The following is a 16,920-nucleotide window of genomic DNA, read 5'->3' as shown; positions in this document are numbered from 1 at the left end:
TGGGAAGGTTCATCCACCTCACTTGAGCCGCCGGCCTGCAGGGGCCGTACCCTCTCTAAAGAGACGTACAGGGAAAGAACCCATATGGCGTCTCCGGGGCTTCGGCATCTGTGAGTGCGGCATCTCGCTCTCCATCACCATTGTCTGAGAGCGAGCAGAGTTCGGATGAGGATAGGCAGGAAGCCTTGGATCTGGATATTCCCGGGTGTCGGGAGACAGTGGACAGTCTCATTGAGGCCGTCAATCAGACTCTTGGTATCGAGGAGGACGTCTCCCTGGCCGCAGGGCATAAGATATCTTTTAAAAAGGCCAGGCGCCCACATAGGGTGTTTAGCACCCATCCTGAATTCGAGGACACGGTACAGCGGCACAGGGAACGCCCAGACAAGCGTTTTTCAGGGCAGAAAACGCTAGAGACAAGGTACCCGTTTGCACCAGAATTCTGTAAAGAGTGGGCGGAATCTCCGATTGTGGATCCCCCAGTGTCACGCCTGGCTTCAAGATCATTGTTGTCGGTGCCTAGTGGGTCTTCCATTAAGGACCCCACGGATCGGCTCATAGAGGGTCTAGCCCGCTCGGTGTATGAGGCATCGGGGTCAGAGCTATTGCCTTCCTTCGCAGCTACATGGGTGGCCAAGGCCATGATGTCGTGGTCGGAGTCTTTGAACAAAGTCCTGCAGGACAGAGATTTGCCGATAGAGGTGTCTGAGATAGCAAATCAGATCTCGATGGCAGGAGACTATCTAATTAATGCATCCTTGGATGCAGCTAATTGCGCGGCGCTAGCCGCAGCAAACGCTATCGCCATTAGGAGAGCCTTGTGGCTAAGGCTATGGCGGGCCCATTCGATTTCTAAAAAGTCGTTAACATCTCTGCCTTATCAGGGTAATCGGCTTTTTGGGGAGAAGCTAGACAAGCTTATTTCAGATTCCACGGGGGGAAAGAGTAGCTTTCTCCCACAGCAGAAGAGCAGGCCACCCTTTCGTCAACCACAGGCGCGCTTTCGGGCATTTCGCGCCCCAGGATGGGCATCAGCGCCCGGTTCTACTGCCCCGGCTCGTTACAACCAAGACAGAGCGCCAGGTCACGTATAGAGCCAACCCGCTGGGGAGGATGCGGGGCCGTCCACCCAGGTCAAGGGGAGCTAAGTCTCAGAGGCCCTCTACAAAATGACTTGAGGCATCAGGTACCCGAGGACACCAGAGTAGGCGGTCGTCTGCTCAGGTTCCGCCACGTCTGGGTCAAGGTGGCACACGACGCATGGGTGGCGGAATTCGTGTCATTCGGGTACAAAATAGAGTTTATCGGACACCCTCCAAGGAGATTTTTTCAATCCCGTCTTCCCAAATTGCAATCCCAGGCAGAGGCATTGCTAGGGGCCATCAGGATTCTTCTGCACAACAGGGTCATTATCCCAGTACCAGAGGGCGAAGAGGCCCAGGGATTTTATTCCAACCTGTTCGCAGTCCCCAAGAAGGACGGAACAGTAAGACCGGTTTTGGACCTAAAGCTCCTAAACAGGTTCATCAAGGTCAGGCACTTTCGGATGGAATCCCTCCGGTCAGTGATATCGGCCATGGAGCAGGGAGAGTATTTGGCCTCAATCGATGTCCAGGATGCCTACCTGCACATCCCTATTTTTCCTCCGCATCAGAAGTTCCTTCGTTTTGCGATAAATGGCCGGCATTTCCAGTTTGTGGCTCTGCCGTTCGGGTTGGCCAATTCACCCAGGGTTTTCACGAAAGTGATGGCGGTCGTTATGGCCATTCTTCATTCTCGGGGCATAGTAGTGCTGCCATACTTGGACGACCTGTTAGTGAAAGGATCGTCTTTTCAGGCGTGCGAGGAGAATGTCGGCATTACGCTGGATACCCTATCCCGCCTGGGATGGTTAGTCAATGGGAAGAAGTCATGTCTTACCCCGGCTCAGAGGATTCCATTCCTGGGGATGATTTTCGACACTTCCCAAGGGTTGGTGATTCTCCCTCGAGACAAGGCCCAGGCGCTCCGGCGAGGGGTTTGGAGTCTTCAGCGGCCAGGCCCTCACACGATTCGATTTGGGATGAGGGTGCTAGGAAGAATGGTAGCAGCAATAGAAGCAATCCCGTTTGCGCAGTTTCATCTTCGCCCCCTGCAGCATGCTCTTTTGGCAGCATGGGACAGGAGTCCTTTCTCCCTGGATCATCAGTGCAGGTTGTCCTTTCAGGTCCGGCAGGCACTGCAATGGTGGACGCGCGACTCCTCTCTCCTTCAGGGGAAACCCTTTCCTCCAGATCAGTGGTTGGTGGTCACAACCGACGCGAGTCTTCTCGGTTGGGGAGCAGTGTTTTGTCATCACACAGCACAGGGGCAGTGGTCTCCCCAGGAGGCCCTTCTGCCGATCAACTTGTTGGAGATTCGAGCAGTGCGGTTGGCGTTGCAGCATTTTCAGCACTGGCTAGTGGGTCGCCCAGTCCGGGTCCAGTCAGACAACGCCACGGCAGTGGCGTATGTGAATCATAGAATCATATAGAATCGTAGAGTTGGAAGGGACCTCCTGGGCCATCTGGTCCAACCCCCTGCTCAAAGCAGGATTCGCTAAATCATCCCAGTCAGATGTCTGTCCAGCCTCTGTTTGAAGACTTCCATTGAAGGAGAACTCACCACTTCTCGTGGCAGCCTGTTCCACTCATTGATCACTCTAACTGTCAAAAAGTTTTTTCTAATATCTAATCTGTGTCTCCTCCCATTCAGTTTCATCCCATTGCTTCTAGTCTTTCCTTGTGCAAATGAGAATAAAGTTGATCCTTCTACAATGTGACAGCCCTTTAGATATTTGTAGACAGCTATTAAGTCTCCTCTCAGTCTTCTCTTTTGCAAACTAAACATTCCCAAATCCTGCAACCTTTCCTCAGAAGACAGGGTTTGCAGACCGGTCACCATTCTGGTCGCTCTTTTCTGAACTTGCTCCAGTTTGTTGATGTCTTTTTTAAAATGTGGTGCCCAAAACTGGACACAATATTCCAGATGAGGTCTGACCAAAGAGGAGTAGAGGGAAATAATGACTTCACGTGATCTAGACTGTATGCTTCTGTTAATACATCCTAGAATTGCATTTGCCTTTTTTGCTGCTGCATCACACTGTTAACTCATATTCAGTCTGTGATCTATTAGTATACCCAAGTCTTTTTCACATGTGCTGTTGCTTAGGCCTATTCCTCCCATTCTATATATGCTTTTTTCATTTTTATTGCCCAGATGTAGTACTTTGCATTTCTCCCTGTTAAAAACCATTCTGTTAGTTGCTGCCCACTTCTCCAGTTTATTTAAATCTTTTTGTATCCTCTCTCTCTCTTCTCTAGTATTAGCTATCCCTCCTAGCTTTGTGTCATCAGCAAATTTAATCAGTTTACCCTCAATTCCTTCATCTAAATCGTTGATAAAGATGTTGAACAATACAGGGCCCAGGACAGAGCCCTGTGGTACCCCACTTGAGACATTCTTCCAACTGGATGTGCAGCCATTTACGACCACTCTTTGGGTCCGATCACTAAGCCAGTTATGAATCCACCTAACATTTGCCTTGTCCATTCCATACTTAGTCATTTTTTCAATAAGGATTGTATGAGAGACTGTCAAATGCTTTGCTGAAGTCAAGATATACTATATCTACAGCATTTCCTTGATCCACCCAATCAGTGATTCCGTCATAGAAGGAAATTAAGTTAGTCTGACATGACTTATTAGTTACAAACCCATGCTGACTCTGTTTAATCACTTCATTCTTATCCAGGTATTGACATACATGTTTAATAATTTGTTCAAAGATCTTTCCTGGTATAGAAGTCAGACTCACCGGCCTATAGTTGCCTGGGTCCACCTTCTTCCCCTTTTTGAAGATAGGAACAACATTTGCTCTTCTCCAGTCTTCTGGCACTTCTCCTGTTCTCCAAGAATTTTCAAAGATTATGGAGAGGGGTTCAAAAATTTCTTCTGCTATCTCCTTCAGTACTCTGGGGTGTAATTCATCTGGACCTGGAGACTTGAATTCATTTAGGTTAGCTAAGTGTTTCCTCACTATCTTTCTGTTTATAGATATCCTGGATTCTTCTATTCCCTTAATAGGACAGTGAATAACAGTTGATGTTACATTTCCTTTCTGAGAGAAAACAGATGCAAAATAGGAATTTAAAAGTTCAGCCTTCTCAACATCCTGTCTTACCATTTCATCATTTTCATCCTGTAAAAATCCTAAAGCATCTTTGACTTTTCTTTTACTTTTGACATATCCCCAAAATCCTTTATTATTGCTTTTGACATCTCTTGCAAGCCTCAATTCATTTTCAGCTTTAGATAATCTGATTTGTGCCCTGCAGGTTCTGCAGACAGCATTATATTCCCTGGTGATTATATATAATCACCAGGGAGGCACGCGCAGCAGGGCAGCCATGCGCGAGATATAACACGTACTTCGTTGGGCCGAGAGGCACCACTCAGTAATTTCAGCGGTCCATATACCAGGCGTGGAAAATTGGGCAGCAGATTTCCTGAGTCGGCAGGGGGTCGCGGCCGGAGAATGGTCCCTGCACCCCGAGATTTTCCGGCAGATTTGCCAGCGGTGGGGAACTCCGGACGTGGATCTGATGGCTTCCAGAGAGAACGCCAAGTTAGACAGGTTTGTTGCCCGGTCTCAGGACCCGCGAGCGATTGCAGCGGATGCATTGGTTCTTCCATGGAGCCAGTTTCGGCTCCCGTACCTTTTTCCCCCTCTGCCTCTTCTCCCGAGGGTAATCAGGAAGATCAAGATGGAGAGGGTTCCGTCAATTCTGCTGGCCCCAGACTGGACCCGTCGAGCCTGGTACGCGGATCTAGTACAGCTCCTCGCAGACGTGCCATGGCGTCTACCGTAACGGCCAGACTTACTGTCCCAGGGGCCGATCTACCACCCGAACTTAGGGGCCCTGTGTTTGACGGCATGGCCGTTGAGTCCTGGGTCCTGACCCAGGCGGGGTTTGGGAGTGAGGTGGTAGCCACGATGATTAACGCCAGGAAGCCGGCCTCGGCGAGAATCTATCATGGTACTTGGAAAGTTTTCTTTCTCTGGTGTCGAGAGCACGGGGTTGCGCCTTTTGGCCTTCTCGGTTCCCAACATTCTGGCCTTTCTGCAGTCAGGCCTGGAGGCAGGTTTGGCTCCGAGTTCCCTGAGGAGACAGATCTCGGCCTTGTCTGTTTTGTTCCAGCGAAAGATCGCTAGTATTATGCAGGTCAAGACTTTCATTCAGGTAGTCTCGCATCTAGTGCCCCCCTTTAGAGCTCCCGTAGACGCATGGGACCTTAATCTGGTGCTGGGGGCCCTGCAGGAAGCTCCTTTTGAGCCATTGCAGGAGGTCGGATTGCCATACCTTACCAGGAAGGTCGTGTTTTTGGTAGCAATAACCTCTATTAGGCAGGTCTCGGAGCTGGCAGCCCTATCCTGTAGAGCCCCGTTTCTGACCTTTTTTAAGGATAAAGTAGTCTTGAGACCACCTCCGCCGTTCCTGCCGAAGGTGGTGTCCTCGTTCCATATTAATGAGGACATCGTTTTGCCTTCATTTTGTCCAGTACATAGAGTTAAGAAGGCGCTCCACACGCTGGACCTGGTGAGGACTTTCAGGAGGTATGTGTCGAGGACAGCGCCTTTTCGCCAAACAGATTCGTTGTTTGTGATTCCTGAAGGGCACAGGAAGGGGCTCGAAGCCTCACGGTCGACCATAGCCAGATGGATTCGCCTTACTATTCAAGAGGCTTACCGTATTAGAGGCACGCAGGTTCCACCTGGAATCAGGGCGCACTCGACTCGGGCAGTGGGCGACTCTTGGGCACTTCGGCATCAGGCTTCGGCAGAGCAGGTATGCAAGGCGGCAACGTGGTCAAGCCTGCACACGTTCGCTAAACATTACAACGTACATACGCAGGCGTCGTCGGATGCGAGCCTGGGTAGGAGGATTCTCCAGGCAGCAGTGGCACACCTTTGAACAGGTAGGCATGCGGTGTAGATTGATGAGTTGCTCCCACCCAGGGACTGCTTTGGGACGTCCCACAGTCTCTGTGTCCCCCAATGAGGCGAAGGAGAAATAGGGATTTTTGTGAGTACTCACCGTAAAATCCTTTTCTCCGAGACGCTCATTGGGGGACACAGCACCCACCCTAATGGCTTTTGTTTATTTTTTGATGGGTATAAACCCTTATTTGTAGGGTGGTCCTTTTTTTTTCAGACATATGATTTTTTGCGGTAGAGCTAAATTGCTGTCAGCTTTTCCGACTGCTTTGGCACTAAACTGGTTTCCGCCCGCTATCGGGGCGAGGGTGTATGCGGCGGAGGAGGAGCTAACTTGTTTTTTTGTATACTTAGTGTCGGCCTCCAGACGGCAGTAGCACACACCCACAGTCTCTGTGTCCCCCAATGAGCGTCTCGGAGAAAAGGATTTTACGGTGAGTACTCACAAAAATCCCTGTTTTTCTTTCAGAAAATGTTTTCATGTCATGATCACACTCGCCACCAAGGCTTTTTCAGACTCCAACTTCCTGTCCTTTCAGGACAAGTTTTCAGTAGGCTCCTTATTATCAAGGCGTACAAAAACAGGTCACACTTCTCTACATAGGTGACAACACAGGATGCACCATTCACAATAGGTGACGTCACAGCAGACACTTCACAACGACCATTGCACAGGGATATAAGACTCTTCAATATAAAAGATGGGGTCAGGGTCTAATCGTTGTGGCAAATGTCCAAGAAACAGGAAGTTAGTCTAAATAAGCCACAGTATGAAAATAGCAAGGTTTAGGGTTTTATTGGTTTTGCTTTTAATATTTTCATTCAGATTGTGATATGAAAAGAACAAAAATCTCCCAAAAATAAAAAATACAAATTCACACACACGACCCAATTTAACCCCTTAGCGACCAAAAGTATTTCAGGTTTTGTTTTTTCGTTTTTTGCTCCCCTTTTCCGAGAGCTATGACTTTTTATTTCTCATCAGTATGGCCATGTAAGGGCTTGTTTTTAGCTGGGACAAGTTGTACTTTTGAACGACACCATTGGTTTTAACACATTGTGTACTGGAAAACAGGAAAAAAATTCCAATTGCGGTGAAATTGCAATAAAAAGTGCAATTCCACAGTTGTTGTTTTTTTTTTTTTTCTACCATGTTCACTAAATGCTAATACTGACCTGCCATTATGATTAAGCAGGTCAATACGAGTTCATACACACCAAAAATGTCTGTTCTTTTTTAATAAAATGGTGAAAAAATATTCCAAAAAAAAAAAAAAGCAGCACCGTTTTCCGAGATCTGTAGCATCTCCATTTTTCGTGATCTTGGGCTGCGTGATGGCTTATTTTTTGCACGTCGAGCTGACTGTTTTATGGATACCATTTTCCTGTGGATTTGATCTTTTTATCGCCCATTATTACATTTTATTGCAATGTTTTGAGGTGACCAAAAAATGTTATTCTGACATTTTGATTTTTTTTCTCATTACGCTGTTTAGTGATCGGGTTAATTCTTTCTTTTATATTGCTTGGGTGATTCTATAAAGTTAGCGTGTACTCAAGTCCTAATGGTGAGGTGCAGGTGTAATGGACCGATAGGTCCTATTACCAATGATAATCTATTCACCGCACACTCAGAGGAATTTAATGCAAACAAGTGTTCATTTTATTATGTACAAAACATGTGGGAGCCAGAAAAGAATATAAAGCACCAGGTAGAAGCGATATAAAAATGACGACGTTTCGGCTCAGTCCGAGCCTTTATCAGTTTATCGCTGCAAATAAAGAAAGATACATCAAAACTTATGTAGAAAAAAAGACAAAATAGAGAGTATACAACACCATAAATAAATCACATTATCCAAATATAATACAGTAATAAAAACACATACATATATATACAAATTATATTGTTTACATGGGGAACATAGATGAAAAGAGCAAGAGCAAAAGCCCAGTAAACTAGTACCATAATAAGTAGAATAAGGGAGAAGAAAGGATTACCTGAATCCGGTTTCGGATCTTTGAGTAAATAGGAAGAGAACTCCAAAGAGAATAGCCCAAGAAAGATGGCTGAAAGGAATTTATCAAAATAAGTAAAAATAGGTAAAGTCATAGGTATAGTCACTCTGATTTTCTAATAGGGTTGTCTGTGTGTGGTATATAATGGATAAACATTGTAGGGAAGTACCATCCTTCTACTAAGAAGCCTCATGCTAACATACAGTGGGGAAAAAAAGTATTTAGTCAGTCAGCAATAGTGCAAGTTCCACCACTTAAAAAGATGAGAGGCGTCTGTAATTTACATCATAGGTAGACCTCAACTATGGGAGACAAACTGAGAAAAAAAAATCCAGAAAATCACATTGTCTGTTTTTTTTTTTTTTCATTTTATTTGCATATTATGGTGGAAAATAAGTATTTGGTCAGAAACAAGCAATCAAGATTTCTGGCTCTCACAGACCTGTAACTTCTTCTTTAAGAGTCTCCTCTTTCCTCCACTCATTACCTGTAGTAATGGCACCTGTTTAAACTTGTTATCAGTATAAAAAGACACCTGTGCACACCCTCAAACAGTCTGACTCCAAACTCCACTATGGTGAAGACCAAAGAGCTGTCAAAGGACACCAGAAACAAAATTGTAGCCCTGCACCAGGCTGGGAAGACTTAATCTGCAATAGCCAACCAGCTTGGAGTGAAGAAATCAACTGTGGGAGCAATAATTAGAAAATGGAAGACATACAAGACCACTGATAATCTCCCTCGATCTGGTGCTCCACGCAAAATCCCACCCCGTGGGGTCAGAATGATCACAAGAACGGTGAGCAAAAATCCCAGAACCACGCGGGGGGACCTAGTGAATGAACTGCAGAGAGCTGGGGCCAATGTAACAAGGCCTACCATAAGTAACACACTACGCCACCATGGACTCAGATCCTGCAGTGCCAGACGTGTCCCACTGCTTAAGCCTGTACATGTCCGGGCCCGTCTGAAGTTTGCTAGAGAGCATTTGGATGATCCAGAGGAGTTTTGGGAGAATGTCCTATGGTCTGATGAAACCAAACTGGAACTGTTTGGTAGAAACACAACTTGTCGTGTTTGGAGGAAAAAGAATACTGAGTTGCATCCATCAAACACCATACCTACTGTAAAGCATGGTGGTGGAAACATCATGCTTTGGGGCTGTTTCTCTGCAAAGGGGCCAGGACGACTGATCCGGGTACATGAAAGAATGAATGGGGCCATGTATCGTGAGATTTTGAGTGCAAACCTCCTTCCATCAGCAAGGGCATTGAAGATGAAACGTGGCTGGGTCTTTCAACATGACAATGATCCAAAGCACACCGCCAGGGCAACGAAGGAGTGGCTTCGTAAGAAGCATTTCAAGGTCCTGGAGTGGCCTAGCCAGTCTCCAGATCTCAACCCTATAGAAAACCTTTGGAGGGAGTTGAAAGTCCGTGTTGCCAAGCGAAAAGCCAAAAACATCACTGCTCTAGAGGAGATCTGCATGGAGGAATGGGCCAACATACCAACAACAGTGTGTGGCAACCTTGTGAAGACTTACAGAAAACGTTTGACCTCTGTCATTGCCAACAAAGGATATATCACAAAGTATTGAGATGAAATTTTGTTTCTGACCAAATACTTATTTTCCACCATAATATGCAAATAAAATGAAAAAAAAAACAGGCAATGTGATTTTCTGGATTTTTTTTTCTCAGTTTGTCTCCCATAGTTGAGGTCTACCTATGATGTAAATTACAGACGCCTCTCATCTTTTTAAGTGGTGGAACTTGCACTATTGCTGACTGACTAAATACTTTTTTTCCCCACTGTACTGATATATTGAAATGGTAAAATCATCAGATAGGGCAGTATGGAAGCTTGCCCACAAAGTGTTAAAATAACATCATGGTGTCGTTAATAGGGAAATAGGTGTACACACAAAGTATAGCTCAATCTGTGTTAGCGTTGCACTGGAGGGTATTAAGTGTATTGTGCAGGATATGCACAATGTCCTCCAATAGATTAATATGAAACAGCGCTCTTATGAAAAATGCAGGACGTCACTAGAAAGGATGGGGCCTGTGTCGGTTACCTGTAGCTGTGGTGCACAGATTGAGCTATACTTTGTGTGTACACCTATTTCCCTATTAACGACACCATGATGTTATTTTAACACTTTGTGGGCAAGCTTCCATACTGCCCTATCTGATGATTTTACCATTTCAATATATCAGTATGTTAGCATGAGGCTTCTTACTAGAAGGATGGTACTTCCCTACAATGTTTATCCATTATATACCACACACAGACAACCCTATTAGAAAATCAGAGTGACTATACCTATGACTTTACCTATTTTTACTTATTTTGATTTTGATAAATTCCTTTCAGCCATCTTTCTTGGGCTATTCTCTTGGGAGTTCTCTTCCTATTTACTCAAAGATCCGAAACCGGATTCAGGTAATCCTTTCTTCTCCCTTATTCTACTTATTATGGTACTAGTTTACTGGGCTCTTGCTCTTTTCATCTATGTTCCCCATGTAAACAATATAATTTGTATATATATATGTATGTGTTTTTATTACTGTATTATATTTGGATAATGTGATTTATTTATGGTGTTGTATACTCTCTCTTTTGTCTTTTTTTCTACATAAGTTTTGATGTATCTTTCTTTATTTGCAGCGATAAACTGATAAAGGCTCGGACTGAGCCGAAACGTCGTCATTTTTATATCGCTTCTACCTGGTGCTTTACATTCTTTTCTGGCTCCCACATGTTTTGTACAAAATAAAATGAACACTTGTTTGCATTAAATTCCTCTGAGTGTGCAGTGAATAGATTATCATGGGTGATTCTAAACACTGCAATACCAAATTTCTGTATATTTTGATTTTTTTTTTTTTTTTTTGAATGGCGTGAAAAGGGGTGGGTGATTTGAACTTTTATATAATATTTTTTTTTTTTTTTTTTTTTGCATGCTGCAGTACTTTGATCGCCTCTGCTACACACAGGCAATGATCAGATCACCTGTGTGTAGCAAAAATGCTCACTTGCTATGGTTTGCACTCATAGCAATCTGGGAATGACAACCAAAGAAGTCTGCTGGAGACCTCTAGTTGTCATGCTGACCCATCGGTGACCCGCGATTATGTGACCGGGTCACCGATGGGCAGGATTAGTGACGGGTAAGCGCAAGTTAAATGCCACTTTCAGAAATTAACAGCGTCCTTTAACTAGTTAATAGCTGCGGGTGGATAGCGATTCTACCTGCGGCTGTTGTGGGCACATGTCAGCTGTATAGATTTGCTGTCATGTGCTCGGAAAGGTGCGTGCTCAGCGCCGGAGCCCGCACCAAACTGGCAGTCCGGCATCGGCGTACTATTACACCTAATGTTGGAAAGAGGTTAAGCAATAGGTGATTTGCTGATTATGGCTTCCCTTACACCACATCACAGCTCTGCATTTTATACATCGGACGTGTCACTTTCAGAATTGATTATTTTTGTTCATTCCTCATACCAAAAATGTAGTACAAAGTGATCAAAAAGTCAAATGTTTCCCAAGATGGAGCCAGTGAAAACTATGGCATGTCCAACAAAAAGATGCCCTCTTGTAGATCTGATGACAGAAAAATGGTTAATATATTTCTCCCAACAGAGTATTAAACAAAAGTACTAAAACTAATATATTTGGTTTCACTATAATTATGCTGAACCAAGGAGGTGGAGGAGCCTGTGACCAGACCTATCCAATCAGCCTTCTCCATTAGATACATTTTTTGATGTGAGGTTTTCAATTGGACAAAACTGATGGACAGTTCTGGTCACATGCTCAAAACTTAAAAAAAAAAAAAAATCTGTTTTAAAAATAGAAAAACAGAAAATTGAAAGCGGCACTAGCAAACACAGTAGTGCGGGCGCCAAGCCTTCCAGGCATAGAGCTGTTCTCCAAATAATTTAATGAAGGCAGCACACCACAGAGAAAAGCTAGAGAATGTGATTAAATAGCTCATTGGGGCTCAGCAAAGTTTCAGTTCAAATGAGAATCTTTCTCAAATGTGTTTTAAAATAAATAGAATTACAATTTCCAAATACACTTAAATGAGGACCCTACAGCTCTTGCTTCCAACTTAGATTCAATACACATAGGGTTTCTTGTGTCAGCACATGATGGGGCTGGTATTTGCTCCTTTCCATAGCTAAATCGTCTTCCTTAGGGACTATGCATTGTCCATTACTGGTAAGGGGGCTATCTTGGGTAATAAATTGAGCCAGTCATTTAGCCTTTTACACACCGCATTGGTCATGTGCTGAGGCAGGAAACTCCTGTTTGTTGAACACAAGCTAGAAGTAAAAGCGATTGGGCTGGCACTGATAATGGGGGACAAATGTTTTTTAGGGAAATAGAAGCTGGCTAAAAAAAAGAATATTAGACGAACCCTTAAACAGGCATATCAGGATATTTTGGATGTTGTTCTGGTGCCCCTGACATGTTACCCAAAGGAGGGTGTAAAGTGCTGAGGAATATGTCGGCTCTATAGAGTTAAAATTATTATGGTTCCATGGTCTTTTGTATTGCTTGGTCTGGCAGGTGCAGGACTGAGACAAGTGAATTTGTACTTTTTATATTTGTTTTTGCATCCACATAAAAATTGGTATGAAAAGTGCTACTGTGCCACTTTTCAGACTTTTCAAATTCCATATCTGCGCAGTCTTAGTCTGGAGATGTCAGTATCCGTGGTGTGTAATACCATGGCAACCATGTGCCGCATCAGTACCACACAGACGGGCGCCAGTGAAGAAGCGAGGTACAGGAAGCGCTGTTCCCTGGTGCTTAAGATGGCTCTTATCGTTCTCCCTTGCTCTGCCGGCATTCGGTGCGAGCAGGGGAGAATGAGGAGTTGTATTCAAGTGAGAAAAATGACAGCAGGCGGTGGCTGATAGGACTATTACTCCCATCAGCCTACACCTGATGCCACTAATAGGAGCGGCTGATGGGAGTATTTCTTACCTGCTGCCTGCGCTATAAATAAATGAAAAAAATGAATTGGTTTCCCCTGTATTTCTTTTATCCAGCCAGGTAAAACTCACAGTTGGGGGGCTGCAGCTTTCAACATTATCAAGGCTGTTTATCAAGTATAGAGGGGTCCCCGCACTGTTTTTCTTAATTATTTAAATAAATATTTTTTTTTTTTTTTTTTAAACTGTGTGGGGTCCCCCACATTTTTAACAACCAGCCTTACTAAAGCTGACAGCTGAGGTATAGTATTCTCAAGCTGGCAAGGGACTGTGGATATTGACCCCCCCCCATCTAAAAATGACAACCCAGAAAAGGCACATCTATTAGATGCGCCAATTCTTGTGCTTTGCTCGGCTCTTCCCACTTGCCCTGTAGCGGTGGCAAATGGGGTTCATATTTGTGGGGTTGATGTCTCCTTTGTACTGTCAGGTGACATCAAGCCCATGGCTTAGTAATGGAGAGGCGTCTGTAAGACACCTCTCCATTACTAATCCTGTAGTTGCATTGTAAGTAAAGACACAGCTAGAATAAAGTCTTTTATTAGAAATAAAACAAAATACAGTTTTCCATTTTTATTTAAAAATGACAAACAGTTATACTCACCTAACGCCTAATTCCACCGAAGCCCTCGTGTCCTGCAATAAATAAAAAATAAACAACAATATCCTTCACCTCTCCGTATTGTTTTATTTCTAATATGACTTAATTCTCCCCTGCTCACGCTGATTGCCGGGAGAGCAGGGGAGAATGATGAGCGCGGTCTTCAGCACCCGGCGGTGGGGAACAGCGCTTAACTGTGCTGCTGCTTCTCAGGCGCTGGTGCGTGTCACATGGATGACATCCATGTGTGCGGGACGATTTGTGGCCCGTGTTGCCGGTAAAAAAAAATGGGGGCATGGTCCGTGGAGACACACTGACATGCACAGACCTATTCACTTGCATGGGTCTACGTGTATAAGTGTCTCCGTACCTGTGAAAACTGTCACCACACGTACCAGACACACTGACCTGTGAAAGAGGCCTTATTCAACTATCCAGACAGTGAAATGAGCTCTACTCTCCTTGGCTTTACATTCGCTGAATTTAGTTGGAGGCTCGCACCTGTTTTCAATACAAAAGCTGGTACTTGCGCAGTGTGCAGATGAAAGCCTGTTTAGTAGTACGTCATTCCTCATGTTGAAAGGATAATTAGAACTGCACAGGAGCAGGATTTCTGGGGCCTAGCTATCTAGGACAGCTTCTTGAGATGCAAGTCAAGCTCCCCGATTGTTTGTCCATGTAACCTGCAAAACCACATAACAATAGAAACAATAAACTATTACCAACACATTTTAGTGATCCATCTGAAAACTACAGCAACTCACATGACCACACTGTGTTTGACACTCATGGGTGTTCATTATCCAGAAGGCTCCCTTTGAAAAAAAAAAAACAAAGCAAAAGAAAAGTTTAGTTCATTATCGTACTAAATGCCACCTAAAGAAGAGAAACGTTTAGCATATTATTTTCAGTTTGATTGGCAATTCCTACTCTTAAGGAAAAAAATGTAGGAATTGTGTAATGCTTACTCTTATTATACTTTAGGGTGGATTACTTACAAAGCTAATTCTTTTTTTTCTTTGTTTTTTGTTTTTTTTATGTAGAAGAGCAACATCCATACACCAGGTAAGCTAGTTTCAGAAAATCTTCTGTTACTTTGTGAAAGCTGTTTAATTATAAACAATATAGTATTGCTTGGCAAATGAATAACTAACGATTTTCTCTTCTCAGCCTTGGCTAGCCCAGGAGGCCCAAATGCTGTCCGCACCAGTAACTTTGTTCTCGTTGGGACTCACAAGCTTTCTTTAGCGTCTGTAGGAAGCAACAAGTTTCTTTTAGACAAGGTAAATCTAATTGTAGTATAAATGACTCTGACTAGAATTTCTGGCTGCAGCTTACTATAGTTAATGGGAATCTGGCATTTTTCTGAAGTGTTATATATATACCTGCTGTAATGTTGGATGGTGTATTCACTGTAGCCATGTATTAACCCTATATAAAATTGAGCACATTGTCAACAATAGTTTTCTTATTTTCAAGGACTCATTTTTTTAAGCTATTTAGAAGTGTTTTTAATTATGTGCTTGTTTTACTTTGCATTCTTATAAAGCTTTTTTTTTTGTACTCGCATGTTTTTTTTTTTTCTCCAGTCTTTATTGGGAGGCCTATAGAGTGGAGTTACATTATGTTGTTTTAAGTGTTCCTTTTATTTTTTGAGCAGTGTGTGTACTCTAGTATTGGCATCCTGTACACTGTGAGCCCTCGCGGGCAGGGTCCCCTCTCCTTATGTACTTATGTGTCCCTTGTCTTACACATATTTATTATACTTGTCTATAGTTCCCCTTTTCACATGTAAAGCGCCATGGAATAAATGGCGCTATATAAATGCATTATAATATTCAATTAAAAGTAAACTAAAAAATAGTTGTGTAGTTTTAAAACAATTAATCATACAATTAGCCATGCTTTTGGGACCTAGTAGGTGTACAAAGGATGGCAGCTGTGGGCTGAATAAAGACCCCACAGCGTTTTCACCTTTTGGGCAAACTATCGATTGTGAGAATCCTAATGGAGTGACTGAGGAAGCTTTTCTTATGTCCAAGTGCTGTAAAGCTTTGGCATGTGTGGCGTTAAAGGGACTGTCAGCACAGGATGGCTGTTCAGACATAGTACAGGCGCTTAGCTCTTCACGGTGCAGCCAATCATTTATGTACAACTTTCCACCTGCTTGTATTCCCTCAGCATGGGTCTCAACATTGATTTCAGGCGATGCAGAATAGCATCAAGAGTTAAAGGATAAATTCTCGGGTTTTGTTTAATATTACATTTAACCTACTTGGGTCATTCCATTTCAAATTATCCAAATCTGAATTTTTTTTTTTCCTGGTATCTTAGTGGGTCGCCCTCCCACAGCTGTGGGGTACTCGATACCGGGCCGGTGTTAGGGGGATGTGTCACAGCAGCGGTGTGACGCAACCCTTGGTGTTTGGCAAATATGGTGTTAGGCCAACGCTGCATACAGATCCGCTGGGACTGATGGTATGTGCAGCTTAGATGGTAAAGCTCCCCACAGGTGAAGCTGTAGTCCCAGGGCAGTGTAGATGTAGCTGGCACGGGGATTTAGCAGTGCCGAAAGCGTAGGGAACAGACAAGACACAGCGGTTGTAGTTTCTGTACCTTTACTGAGTATGTGCAGTCCAGGGTCCTGATTACAGATGGTATGGAGCAGGTTAGCCTGAAGCAGATCAGGATTCTCTCTCACAGATGGGCTGTGCAGTCTCCTTTCCTAGCGCTTTGTAATGTGAAGCACCCCAGTCCTTAGTTACTCTGAAATGCCTCTTCTCTGATGTTCCTAGAACGTTACTTGTATGACAGAAAGCTGTAGCCTCTCTCGGGGACTCCTCTCCTGAGTCCTGGCTCTCTATATAATTACTGTTTTGACCCAAGTCTTTTAGTGGGAGCAGGGCATTTACAGCCTCCTACTCCTCTGGTATCTGTGGCAGGACCGTCAGTGTCTGTGCCACCATGGAGACCAGACTCCAGTTCGTGCGCTCTCAAGCTGAGGGAGCTCGCCTCCTGCAGCTCAACCTCTCAGCTTCGTTCTCCACGTCTGCTCACTTCACCCTCCGCAGACTATCTCCCCACTCCTAACTCTCGGCCCCCAGAGGACACCCTTCCCCTACATCCTGGTTCAGAATTCCCCCTGCTGGCCTGGAGTGGTACTTTGTTGCATGTATGGATTGACTGTGAGAGAGACCCATCATTGCCTCCAAGCCTGGCATTACCCTCCCCTGAGGAAGGCAAAGCCAGTGTGGCGACCGTACTCCTGGGGGCGCCAC

General features: G+C 44.3%; 1 protein-coding gene across 1 annotated transcript in view; it reads left to right on the top strand.

Moving 5' to 3' along the window:
• Nucleotides 1-16,920, top strand: part of ANLN (anillin, actin binding protein) — a 120,584-nt gene that overhangs the window by 80,717 nt on the left and 22,947 nt on the right. The window contains exons 19-20 of the mRNA XM_073549992.1: nucleotides 14,686-14,707; nucleotides 14,813-14,925. Coding sequence (XP_073406093.1) covers nucleotides 14,686-14,707; nucleotides 14,813-14,925 — 135 coding nt within the window. The remainder of the gene's footprint in view (nucleotides 1-14,685; nucleotides 14,708-14,812; nucleotides 14,926-16,920) is intronic.

The sequence above is a fragment of the Dendrobates tinctorius genome, unplaced genomic scaffold, assembly GCF_039654945.1.
Source record: "Dendrobates tinctorius isolate UK_male_01 unplaced genomic scaffold, ASM3965494v1 ptg000162l, whole genome shotgun sequence".
NCBI classification, from domain to species: domain Eukaryota; kingdom Metazoa; phylum Chordata; class Amphibia; order Anura; family Dendrobatidae; genus Dendrobates; species Dendrobates tinctorius.
This window is presented reverse-complemented; position numbering and strand designations above follow the sequence as displayed.